The 13,183-nt window shown below is 37.2% G+C and overlaps 1 protein-coding gene across 1 annotated transcript; it reads left to right on the top strand.

The window, feature by feature from the left end:
• Positions 1 to 1,124: 1,124 nt before the first annotated feature.
• Positions 1,125 to 1,748, top strand: LOC131066836 (uncharacterized). Its single transcript, XM_058001697.2, has one exon. It carries the CDS (start codon positions 1,125 to 1,127, stop codon positions 1,746 to 1,748), a length of 624 nt encoding a protein of 207 aa, XP_057857680.2.
• The last annotated feature ends 11,435 nt before the right edge of the window (positions 1,749 to 13,183 follow it).

Genomic DNA, 13,183 nt, shown 5'->3' with positions numbered 1-13,183 from the left:
TATGTAATTCAAGGTACCTATGTCTCATATTTGAGGGCCTATGAAGATTGTTTAATATTTTTAAGAAAGGCATCATGAGTTGTCTGCGCATTGACTTCATCAGGTCCGTAGTGCCGACAAAGCCAGTTGGTCATTTTTGATAATTAATATCTCTTCGCTGGGGAATTGTCTAGAGAAACCATTTGGTAGAGCTCATTCTTGTATATCAGAGTACATGCTTGTATAATGGTGAGGTCTAGAAAGGTGTTTTGACTAGTTTGAAAATTACGTCTTCGCGATTAAATGCGAAAATATGGCGTAAGTGCCTGAAAGTTACAAAACTCAATTTGATGATCCAAAAATGGTGTCGATCATTTCCAAAGGTATGTTTAAGGTTTGTAAGGCATTTTAGAGGTTGGTGGCATGAAAATGAAAAAAAAATTTGCCGGACCCACTTTGGGGGCCAACTTGACTCATGTTCGTGCATTAAATTTATGGTGAAACGGTCTAAAAGAAAAGCATGTATCTTCCAGAACCAAGTTGGGTATAGACACAGTGCATCTTTGTCACTTCCATTTTGAGAGAAGGTGACATGTTTTATCATATCAATGCAACAAATCTCATACTTTATGCAATCTCCAGTAACATTGGCGAATGTGAGTATAAAGTGCAGAAGTGTAAAACCCCTCCTTCAGTGTGGATGAGAAAAACATAAGTGAAAACATGATTGTAAATGATAGAATGAGGTAAAGAAGAGTTTTCATTTTTTTGACAAAAGAATAGAAAGAAGGTCCATCATGACAACTTCTACCAGCTTTCATCATGTGCAAATGAACTTGTAGGTTGCATTGTTTGTCAAACAAATTCCTCCAGTTATTGATTCTGGAGGACTTGTTATTGTTAGTTTTGTAAGAATGACACCTAGCATCAAATTCTAGGATGATTGGGTTGATCCAGAAGACATGAAAACAATGTGGTCAATTCTTGAGGTACATATTTAATGGATTGGTGTTGGGGAGATACAGGGGCAGAAGGTTCATCTATCGCGTAATCTAGATGGGCAACCTTGTATAACACAGACTGAAATGAAGGGTATGGAAGATATTATCATTCAGAGGAATTTTACACGATGATTAGATCCTATGATGATATGTGCCATCACAGAAATTGAAAGTGAAAGACAACCTTTTGCATATCGTTATGAGCCTCAACTGGGAGAGGCTAGGACTGGAATTATGCAGACATTACAATCCACAACAAAATGGTTGGCAAGGGACATGGGATATACGGTCTACCAAGTAGAGGGTGCACCTACCATGCTTTATAGACCTTTTGTCAGTGTTTATTTTGGAGCAGCCTATTTGAAATGGCTATTGACTTATGATGGCAAGAAGAGAAGTGAGGAATTCATGGATCATGCCTATAATGGTGGTCCAAAAAGAGAAAATCATAAGTCAACCTTGCAATATTGGAAGCGATACCAACTGGTTAAACAATGTCTTCCAATGGAAATTGATATGAAAATTTTGAAGATGAATTCCATAGCTAATGCATCTGGTTCTTTGGTACGTGCCTCATTTGTTTCAGTTGCTAGTGAGTGGACTTATTGGGATGTTAAAGTGTCACCAGAAGACATTGCAAAAATCACCGTTTCAAGACATTTTGCTGCAAGTGGCGTTAAAGCCAATCCCTTCCTTCTGCGTGGAGTATGGTGTGAAATGGAAATTACAACTCAAACAAATGCAATTGGTAGGTCACGTGGGCCATAGAAACCCTTCAGTGAATGTAGGCAGCAGTCTATCTTTCCCCTCACATGCTCTCCCTCCTGTGTGTGGTATGGTATTAGGAAGGCTATAGAAATTCTCAGTAAAAAATGCCAGTCAAAACTACTCTCACGTGCCTCCTCATCCCCCAGTGGCGTGGTGGCTAAGGACCACATTGGAGATTTTCATGTGAATGCAATCAACAAAATTTACCTCTTCCTTTGCCCATGCGTGGAGATATGGAAGGAGGAAATGTCATGTCGAGTTTGGAGAGCATATAAACAAATAGCAAATGCAACAATGGTAGATCCCCACATGGTAGAGAAAGTGTTGAAGATGGAATGGAGTTTCAAAGGTTTTAGAAACTTCCAAGCAATGCAAATGATAGAAAGGCTACCATTAAAACTCAAGAAAAGCTCACAAATTGCAGTCCTGGGCGAAATGCTTTATCCCACATTCGCTGGGAAATGAACATTTGTAGTATTTTTAAATAAAACTCCACCCATCTATAATGCCAAATCCTTGAGAGGCTTTTGATGGATGGTGTTGGCTAGGCCCAAGAAGACCCCACTCATGTGGGTACACTTCCTGAGGCAACCAAGGAGGCTGAATGGCCACCAGGTAGACCCCATGTAGGCATGGATCCCGAGGCAAGTTTTGCAGAGAACGAATGACTTAACCAATGAGGTAGTTACAGGAGATCCGATGACACACGTTGTTTCACAGGGTAAAGATGGGTGAGAGTTAAGCATCAGAAAGAAAAAAAAAGCTTAAAGGGTGAGCAAATTCATGGAAGATCTATGGTGTGCATTGATTCGCAAAGGGAAGTTGCTCAGAGAATACCCTTCGCGAAATGGCGAAAAGCTCACGCAGGGATGTTAAAGACCAAGCATGTTTAGTGAGATCCGACGGTGTGTATGGATTCATGAAGGAAACATGCATGCACATCACCCATTGCGAAGCAGCGAAAGATGATGAGGCATCCAAGTGGAGGCCCAGCTTGCAGGTCCTGCTAACATGGCAATGACATGGCACTAAGGTGGCAACAATTTGGCTGACAAGCAAGAAGACATGTGGCAGTGACGTGGTAGACACATGGCAAATTGATGAGGTGTCATCCTAAGTGGCATCCAATGGACCTATCAGCGAATCACAAGCTACCATGTGGCAGGGTGTCAGGCCAAAAAGGGTAAAAAATCAAAGTTAAATATATAGTTCCAACTATATTAAAAATTCAAAAAATTTAAATGATGGAGGCATAAAAATGATTAATTAGCTCAGAGGCTCATTTTTGCCCGAAATATCATGTATTATATACCATTGGAAAGCCCTCAAAATGAGGAATGCAGTTAAGAAGTTTGTTTTAACAAATATGGGATATTTCAAGAGAAGTTTCCATAGGAAGAAGAGGAGATATTCTTGCAGTTATGGAAAAAGGACACTTGGTAGTGTGTTATGCAAATGTGATCCTTTTCCCCCTCTTCTTTTTCCCATTTCTTCTCAATTGTAAGGGTTCCAGAATTTTGGAGAAAGTGCTCCATTTTTCATGGCTTCCATTTCTAAACTTCTTGACCAAGTTTATAAAATTATTTGGTTTGTTTCAGGGTACAAAGATTACATTGCAGGATAGCAGATTGTTTTCTAGTTGTAGGTCTTACTTGTGTCAGGCATGAGTAAATTTCCCATAGTATTGTCTCTAGGCATGTATTTCATTGTTATGAATTGAATCCTTAAGGAGGACAAGATTTGTCAATTTCAAAGAGATTGTGTGATTGTTTGTAGGCATCCTTCAATGAAGAGTTTAAACTCTATAATCAGTCATGAGTAAATGGAATATGTGTCCCAGATTTGATAATTCTATGAATGGAATTGAGTAATGCATTATTATAAGGTATTAAATGCAGGAATATTGTTTGAGGAAAACCAATTTGTAACTAGGATACACATTTGCAGTTTTGTGTGTGACTCTGTTGCCCAATGAACAAGGCACTGGTCTTTGAAAGATTTGGGGATAGTTTCAGATTAATTCAAATATAATGATAAATCTATTTCCCTTTATGTTTAGGGGTTTGTGTTCTTTTCATTTCAAGCTCTGTTTTCATCTATGATTTATACAGATCTAGCCAATCTGTAATGTGTTTCTAAACTGGGTGAGTTTGTGGAATGATCTATCTGCTTATTGTTGATGCAGTCATATGTCTATGATTGTTGTATTTAATTCATCAAAATGGTGTCCCCCCCTAGGTCTAGCAGAACCTGAAGTGCAGGAGGATCAATTAGGGTGCTATGTTATGTTGTCCAAGTCCTGATGTGTTCTATAGAGTGAAATTGGCCATTTGACAGAAGGATTGCAGGTGAACTTGGGTTAATCAATTTTGATGAACAACAAAAATGGTGACTCTACTGGGGAAGCTAAATAGAAATTGCCTAATTTCATCCAGTTAGTTAGTCCATTGTGTATGCACAGAGTTTGAAAGTTATTTTATGGTGAAGAGAGTGCTCATTGTTCCAGATCTGTAGAATGATATGTCTTTTCATGTCATATTTTATGAAGGAGTAATAGTAAATTCATGTTACTAAGTAGTGAGCAAGTCCTTGCAGTTGTATGCAAACTTTTCCCCAATTCCTTATTTGGGTGGCGACTCTATGGGAGAGTTTGAAATTTGTCAAGAAGATGTGTGCATGAAGTTATTTGTCTAGTCATTGAAAGAGGATGCAAGGGATTGGTTCTCTTATTTTCTGACACATTGCATTTCCTCATGGGAAGAATTAATTTCAGACTTCATAGACCAGTTTTGAATGTCTATGAAATTAGTATTGCATAAGGTTTTTATGGTTTGATATATAATGTAGAGATATGGGTTATCACTGCTAATGCAGATTTACAGATAAATTCTTCATCATTAAAGTTTGATATAAAGTGTAGTAGAAAGATACACATAGATTTGGTGTTAATTTCCTAAATCCATATGTGTTGAATGGATTTTTGTTGTTCAAAATGTATTCTATGAAAGAGGTGGTGACTCTGAGGTAAAGGACCATGGTGAAAGTGGAATTTAATCTTTAGATCTACAAGTCTTATAGCTGCAAATACCCAGGTACTTTCAGAAGTTTCAATGCAAGACATTTCTTTTGAAAATTTGAATGAGTAATGTAGTTTTCCCATTAAGTGAACAACACTAGTAAAGAGGGAAAAAGAGGAATTAAAAGTCCATTTGCATATCTATTTTATTGTAATATCCAGCCTGTATGTTCAACTATAGTATGCAAATTTAGAAAATCTTTTTGTGAAGCAATGTTATGGATAGATTTGAATGATGATATGTGCTTGAACTATTTCATTTTTCAATGAAAGGTTGTATAATAATTTGTGGGAGTAAGAAGAAATGAGTAGTGAAGTTTTTCAGTCTTGTGTATTTCCACATAGAGCCATGCCTAGTGAAATGTCACAACCATGTAATAGGAAAAGTTTCAGTATGAGGTACTATGTTGCTCTAAATTTCAAAGATATTTCGTGTTACCCAAATTCCATACCCACAGAGATTAGAAAGTATTTGCCCATATTCAATGGGAAGAAATCAAAATTAGCATGTCAACATGTGAAAAGATTTTCAGATTTGATGGGAGAGTTTGAAATTTGTCAAGAAGATGTGTGCATGAAGTTATTTGTCCAGTCATTGAAAGAGGATGCAAGGGATTGGTTCTCTTATTTTCTGACACATTGCATTTCCTTATGGGAAGAATTAATTTCAGACTTCATAGACCAGTTTTCTGAAAAGGTGAGTGATTATGATATGTTGAAAGAATTTACATACATACAAATCAAGGAAGATGAATTGGTATCAACATTTAATATCAGGTTTTCACAAACATTGTCTAAAATTTCTAGAAAGTATAAGTTTGATGATAAAGTATGTTTGGATATTTATATGAGTTCTTTTGACAAGAAGGTAGGTTTCTTATTGAGAAACAAAGAACCCAAAACTTTGTACAAAGCCTTTAACACAACTAGGGACATTGAAAATAATTTGAAATTTGGGATCTCAAAGAGATTTGTGTCTGTTGTTTCTTGTCAAAACACCTTCAATGGTGAAAATAAATGTGAAGTCAAGCAATACATTCCTTGTCCAAATATGTCAAACTCTGCTGTTCCAAATGGTTTTGTTGATGCATGTGATTCAAATTTAGATGAGAGTCAAGAATCTCTACTGTCAATGCCAGTTGTCTCTCACAATAATGATGGAATGATCAGTGGGAAATGTTGTGATAACACTGATATAGAGGTATATTTGTATAAAGGATATGTACCATTTGATTTGTATGTCGGTTATGCTGATTATGTGACTGCAAATTTTCAAGTAAACCATGCATCTCCCAAGGTTAATAATAATGAAATTAATCATGATGATGACCATCAATCTTTACATGTTGCTAGTGTATTTGATGTTGCAATACCAAATATTGAGAGATCACCAAATTTTGTTGATTATGCAACTGAAGATGTGCAATATGATGTAAATCAGATTTTGTTTAAGTCTGATAAAGCTGAAAATGAAATTGCGGATGATGTTGATAGTGTTTTCAATGCAAGTATACCCAGTGATGAATGTGTTTTAGAATGGAATGGTGCTGCTGATTATGAGGATACTAAGTTATATTTTCAGCACCTTGAAGGTATACAAATGAACAATGAAGAGCAATTTCAGAATAGGAATGATCTTGACACAAGTTATTCACTTTCTTTTGATCAGCAAGAGGATGGCTATGAGAATTCTTATTATTCATCTTGTGAAGATGATTTAAGAGGAGACCAAGTTATATACTTCACTCATGAATCTGAAAACGAAAGTACTTTTGAAGATAAAAATATATGTGATAGTGCGGATAATGTTTTATTCTCAGATTTAAGTGAACCTATATTTGAATGTTTTCAAAATTTGAAGTACCATGAAGAGAAAGTGAATGTTGGTGGTATGCTTGAATCGGATATAGAGTTCTTTACTTTTAGTATAAATGTTCATAGTGCTGACCTCATTGATGTAAATGCTGAAGTTTCCCCTTGTGTTAAACAAGTTTGTTATGCTAATGAAGTTTTGAATAGCAGTAACACGTGTTGCAAAATTTACTTCACGAGGAAGATAAGAGGTATGGGCTGTGTGATGACTACTTCAAACCACAAATGGAATTTTTTCAGGTGGATGTAAGTCTGAATGAGAAAGAATTAGTTGAGGATTTGCTTCAGCCAGAGGTATGCATTATTTTTCATGAATGGGATATCAAGGATGCAGATGTGTTGAGTTCGATAAACGAGGATAATATAGAATGTGCTCAGCATAGTGGGGTATCACATCTGGATCAAAATATTTATGTTCCTTGTTTGCATCAATTGGTTAGTAATGCCCCTCATTCTGTGAATTTAAACGATAATAAGGCATGTGGTGATGAGAATTACAATGTTGAGATTGAATTCTTTATTTTTGAAGTTCAGCATGATGATGCCTTTGCAAATGATAGAATTGATTGGGATAGTGAAATGTATGGCAGCTTGTGGGAAGGCCTCTATAGTGTTTTGTCTCATGATTTTACTTTTGTTGAAGTAGTGTGTGATTACAAAGTTCAAAATCAGGCAAAAGGTAGGCACGCCAGTTGTTACAGTAATGAGACAAAAGGGGTTGATTACAAGGATTATGCTCAGTTGTTATTGAAAGGTTCCTTTGTTTGGATCATGATGTCTAGTGATGAGAATCAAATTTTTGACAGAGGTAAATACTCAGGAAAGTGCAGCAGTTTATATTCAGTTGTCAGTATGTTTGTATATATTGTATAGTTGTTTTGCTTCAGTTGTGTGGTTTTCAATAAAGTGCCCTGCTATTTGGGTTAAATAAGGAGCCCTTTGTTTTGAGAAGAGAAGAGATGTATTCCGTTTGGGAGATGTATTCCATTTGGGTGGTCTAATTAAACATAGATCCTGAATTCTTGTGTTGATCTTGCAATCAACCATCCCTAGTCAGAGCCACTATTGGGAGTCATTAAATTTGAGTCAATTTTTGAGCCCCATTTCAAAATTTTGATATTGCATTTTCAGAAAGGCACCTAATCTCATTCAGGTGGCCTAGTTAGAGAGAGGGTAAAATGGAGCCACGTGATTTTCAAAGGGTAAGGCTTGGGAAATGTGTTCTACACCTTTCATTTGGTTAATGAAATGTTGTGAAAATTTTAGAATTCAATTTGGATCAATTTATCAGGTACCCATTTTAAGGGGTGAGCTGAAAGTGCATTTTAGGTGCAAATGTAGATTTTACCAAGTAGCCTACTTTGACTACTTATATCTTTTGCCTTGTTGATCATCATGAAGAATTTAAAAATGGATTCAATTATATGCATAAATGTGAGTTATCACGTAAAATTTCAAGTCCTTACGAATCCATTTGCTCAGATTGTCAACCTCAATCTATTTGCAGTTTGTATGGTTTGACAAGTCCCTGTTTTAGCTGCTAGTCGGAGCCCTATTTTGCATAAGTGTAAAAGTTGCCTCAGTGAATGTTGTGTCAGAATGTTTGTTTTGAGCTATTGTTGGTACAAATGACAAGCTATGTTTTTAGTTTCAAGCTCCTACCAATCCGTTTGATTGGTTTTCAAAAGGGTTTCTTGAGCCATCTATTTCAGTGATCCATACTTTCATTGCTATATCAGTTAATGTAGCTTTTTTCATGAGCACACCATTTGCATGCAGTCATCCTTTTGGTCAAACTTAGCATTCAAAGATTTGATATGTACTTCAAGGTGCCTATGTCTCATATTTGAGGGCCTACGGAGATTGTTTAATATTTTTAAGAAAGGCATCATGAGTTGCCTGCACATTGACTTCATCAGGTCCGCAGTGCCGACAAAGCTAGTTGGTCATATTTGACAATTAATATCTCTTAACTTGGGATTCATCTAGAGAAAATATTTGGTAGAGTTCATGCTTGTATATCAGAGTACACGCCTGTTAGATGGCGAGGTCTAGAAAGGTGTTTTGACCGGTTTGAAAATTACATCTTCGCGATTAAATGCGAAAATGTGGCGTAAGTGCTTGAAACTTGCAAAACTCAATTTGATGATCCGAAAATGGTGCCGATCATTTCTAGAGGTATGTTTAAGGTTTGTAAGGCATTTCAGAGGTCAGTGGCATGAAAACATTTTTTTTTTAGTTGGACCCACTTTGGGGCCCGACCTGGCTCACGCCCGTGCATTAAATTTATGGCGAAACGGTCTAAAAGAAAAGCATGTATCTTCCATAACCAAATTGGGTATAGACACAATGCATCTTTGTCTCTTCCATTTTGAGAGAAGGTGACAGGTTCTATCATATCAATGCAACAAATCTCATACTTTATGCAATCTGCAGTAGCATTGGCAAATGTGAGTATAAAGTGCAGAAGTGTAAAACCCCCTCCTTCAGTGTGGATGCGAAAAACATAAGTGAAAACATGATTGTAAATGATAGAATGAGGTAAAGAAGAGTTTTCATTTTTTTGAAAAAAGCACACAAAGATGGTCCATCATGACAACTTCTACTAGCTTTCATCGTGTGCAAATGAACTTGTAGGTTGCATTGGTTGTCAATCAAATTCCTCAAGTTATTGATTCTGGAGGACTTCTTATTGTTAGTTTTTTAAGAATGGAACCTAGCATCAAATTCTGGGATGACTGGGTTGATCTAGAAGACATGATAGCAATATGGTCAATTCCTAAGGTACATAATGAATGGATTGGTTCTGGGGAGATATAGGGGCAAAAGGATCATCTGTCGCGTAATCCAAATGGGCAACCTTGTATAACACAGACTGAAACGAAGGGTATGGAAGATATTATCATTCAGAGGCATTTTACACGATGATTAGATCCTATGATGATATGTGCCATCGCAGAAATTGAAAGTGAAAGGCAACCTTTTGCATATCGTTATGAGCCTCAACTAGGAGAGGCTAGTACTGGAATTATCAAGACATTACAATCCACAACAAAATGGTTGGCAAGGGACATGGGATATATGGTCTACCAAGTAGAGGGTTCACCTACCATACTTTATAGACCTTTTGTCAGTGTTTATTTTGGAGTAGCCTATTTGAAATGGCTATCGACTTATGATGACAAGAAGAGAAGTGAGGAATTCATGGTTCATGCCTATAATGGTGGTCCAAAGAGAGCAAATCACAAGTCAATCTTGCAATATTGGAAGTGATACCAACTGGTTAAACAAAGTCTTCCAATGGAAATTGATATGCAAATATTGGAGATGAATTCAGTAGCTAATGCATCTAGTTCTTTGGCATGTGCCTCATTTGTTTCAGTTGCTAGTGAGTGGACTTATTGGGATGATAATGTGTCCCCAAAAGACATTGTAGAAATCACCGTTTCAAGACATCTTGTTGCAAGTGGCATTAAAGCCAATCCCTTCCTTCTGCATGGAGTATGGTGTGAAAAGGAAATTATAACTCAAACAAATGCAATTGGTAGGTCACGTGGGCCATAGAAACCCTTCATCGAATGCAAGTAGCAGTCTATCTTTCCCCTCACGTCCTCTCCCTGCTGTGTGTGGTATGGTATTAGGAAGGCTGTAGAAATTCTCAGTAAAAAATGCCAGTAAAAATTGCTCTCACGTGCCTCCTCATCCCCTAGTGGCATGGTGGCTAAGGACCACATTGGAAATTTTCATGTGAATACAATCAGCAAAATTTGCCTCTTCCTCTGCCCATGCATGGAGATATGGAAGGAGGAAATGTCACGTGGAGTTTGGAGAGCATATAAACAAACAACAAATGCAACAATGGTAGATCCCTGTGTAGTGGAGAAAGTGTTAAAGATGGAATGGAGTTTCAGAGGTTTTAGAAACTTCCAAGCAATGCAAATTATAGAAAGGCCACCATTAAAACTCAAGAAAAGCTCAAAAATTGCAGTCCATGGTGAAATGTTTTATCCCTTATTCGCTGCAAAATGAACATTTGTAGTATTTTTAAGTAAAACTCCACCCATCTTTAATGTAAAAGCCTCAAGAGGCTTTTGATGGATGGTGTTGGCTAGGCCCAAGCGGACCCCACACGTGCAGGTGCACTTCTCGAGGTGACCAGGGAGGCTGAGTGGCGACTAGGTGGACCCCGCGTAGGCATGGATCCTGAGGTGAGTGTTGCAGAGAATAGATGACTTAACCAGTGAGCTAGTTGCAGGAGATCTGACGATGCACATTGTTTCGTGGGGTAAAGATGGGCGAGAGTTAAGCATCACGAAGCAGCGAAAAGCTTAAAGGGTGAGAAAGTTCATCGAAGATCTATGGTGCATGTTGATTCACAAAGGGAAGATGCTCGAAGAATACCCTTCACGAAATGGCGAAAAGCTCAAGTGGAAAAATGGATGTTAAAGGCCAAGCATGTTTAGCGAGATCCAATGATGTGCATGGATTCGCAAAGGAAACATGCACGCACATTACCCATTGCGAAGCAGTGAAAGATGTCAAGGCGTCCAGGTGGAGGGAGAGCTCATGGGTCCCACTGACATGGCAATGATGTGGCTCTAAGGTGGCAACGATTTGGCTGACAAGCAAGTAGACATGTGGAAGTGATGTGGTAGACATGTGGCAGATTGATCAGGTGTCAGCCTAGGTGGTGCCTAGTGGACCTATCAATCACAAGCTACCACGTGGTAGGGCGTTGGGCCAAAAAAGGGTGAAAAATCAAAGATAAATATATAGTTTCAACTACATAAAATTTTCAAAAAAATTAAATGATGGAGGCATAACAATGATTAATTCGCTTAGAGGCTCATTTTTGCCCGAAATATCAAGTATTATATACAGTTGGAAAGCCCTCGAAATGCAAAATGCAGTTATGAAGTTTGTTTTAACAAATATGGGATATTTAGAGAGAAGTTTCCATGGGAAGAAGAGGAGATCTTCTTGCAGTTATGGAAAAAGGTCACTTGGCAGTGTGTTATGCAAATTTGATCTTTTTCCCCCTCTTCTTATTCCCATTTCTTCTCAATTGTAAGGGTTCCAAAATTTTGGAGAAAGTACTCCATTTTTCATGGCTTCCATTTCTGAACTTCTTGACCCAAGTTTGTAAAATTCTTTGGTTTGTTTCAGGGTACAAAGATTACATTGCAGGATAGTAGATTATTTTCTAGTTGCAGGTCTTACTTGTGTTAGGCATGAGTAAATTTCCCATAGTATTGTCTCTAGGCATGTATTTCATTGTTATGAATTGAATCCTTAAGGAGGACAAGATTTGTCAATTTCAAGGAGATTGTGTGATTGTTTGTAGGTATCCTTCAATGAAGGTTTTAAACTCTGTAATCAGTCATGAATAAAAGGAATATGTGCCCCAAATTTGATAATTATGTGAATGGAATTGAGTAATGCATTATTATAAGGTATTAAATGCAGGAATATTGTTTAAGAAAAACCAATTTGTAACTAGGATACACATTTGCAGTTCTGTGTGTGACTTTGTTGCCCAATGAACAAGGCACCAGTCTTTGAAAGATTTAGGGATAGCTTCAGATTAATTCAAATATAATAAAAAATCTATTTCCCTTTATGTTTAGGGGTTTGTGTTCTTTTCATTCCAACCTTTGTTTTCATCTATGGTTTATACAGATCTATCCAATCTGTAATGTGTTTCTAAATTGGGTGAGTTTGTGGAATGATCTATCTGCTTCTTGTTGATGCAATCATATGTCTATGATTGTTGTATTTAATGCATCAAAAGGGTGTCCCCTCTAGGTCTAGTAGAACTTGAAGTGCACGAGGATCAATTAAGGTGCTATGTTATGTTGTCCAAGTCCTGATGTGTTCTATAGAGTGAAATTGGCCATTTCATAGAAGGATTGCAGGTGAACTTGGGTTAATCAATTTTGATGAACAATAGGACTCTCATCTCAGATGACTGGTACATACATTATTTTTGTTCTCTATCTACCCACATCCAGGTTGGGTCAGATCATTTTCCTATCACCTTCATTACCAACCCAATTAATAGAAGGAGACATTTTCCTTTCATATTTGAAAAAATGTGGACTCATCACCTAGTTATCACTCGTAATATTCAGGAATGGTGGAGTATCCAAGTTGAGGGATTGCTATGTACAGAGTTGTAAAGAAACTTAAAAGTGTAAAGGACAATATAAGACTCTAGAATAAATATAGCTTTGAGAATATCTTTGAGGCCAAAGGTAAAGTTCAGAAAGACCTTAAAAAAATAAAGGCCCAAATTTAGAAGGATGGTTTCAGTACTATGTCCATTGCTAATGAAAATGAGACTCTTAAAAAATACCATGAAATCATTGCTAAAGAGGAAACGTTTTGGAAGCAAAGATCAAGATGCATTTGGCTAAAGGAAGGAGATGGGAATACAATATTTTTTCATATCTCGATGATCAAGCATAAAGTGGCTAATAGGATAACC

This window comes from Cryptomeria japonica, chromosome 8 (genome assembly GCF_030272615.1).
Source record: "Cryptomeria japonica chromosome 8, Sugi_1.0, whole genome shotgun sequence".
Lineage (NCBI taxonomy): Eukaryota > Viridiplantae > Streptophyta > Pinopsida > Cupressales > Cupressaceae > Cryptomeria > Cryptomeria japonica.
The sequence above is the reverse complement of the archived record's forward strand: the minus strand, read 5'-3'. Positions and strand labels throughout refer to the sequence as shown.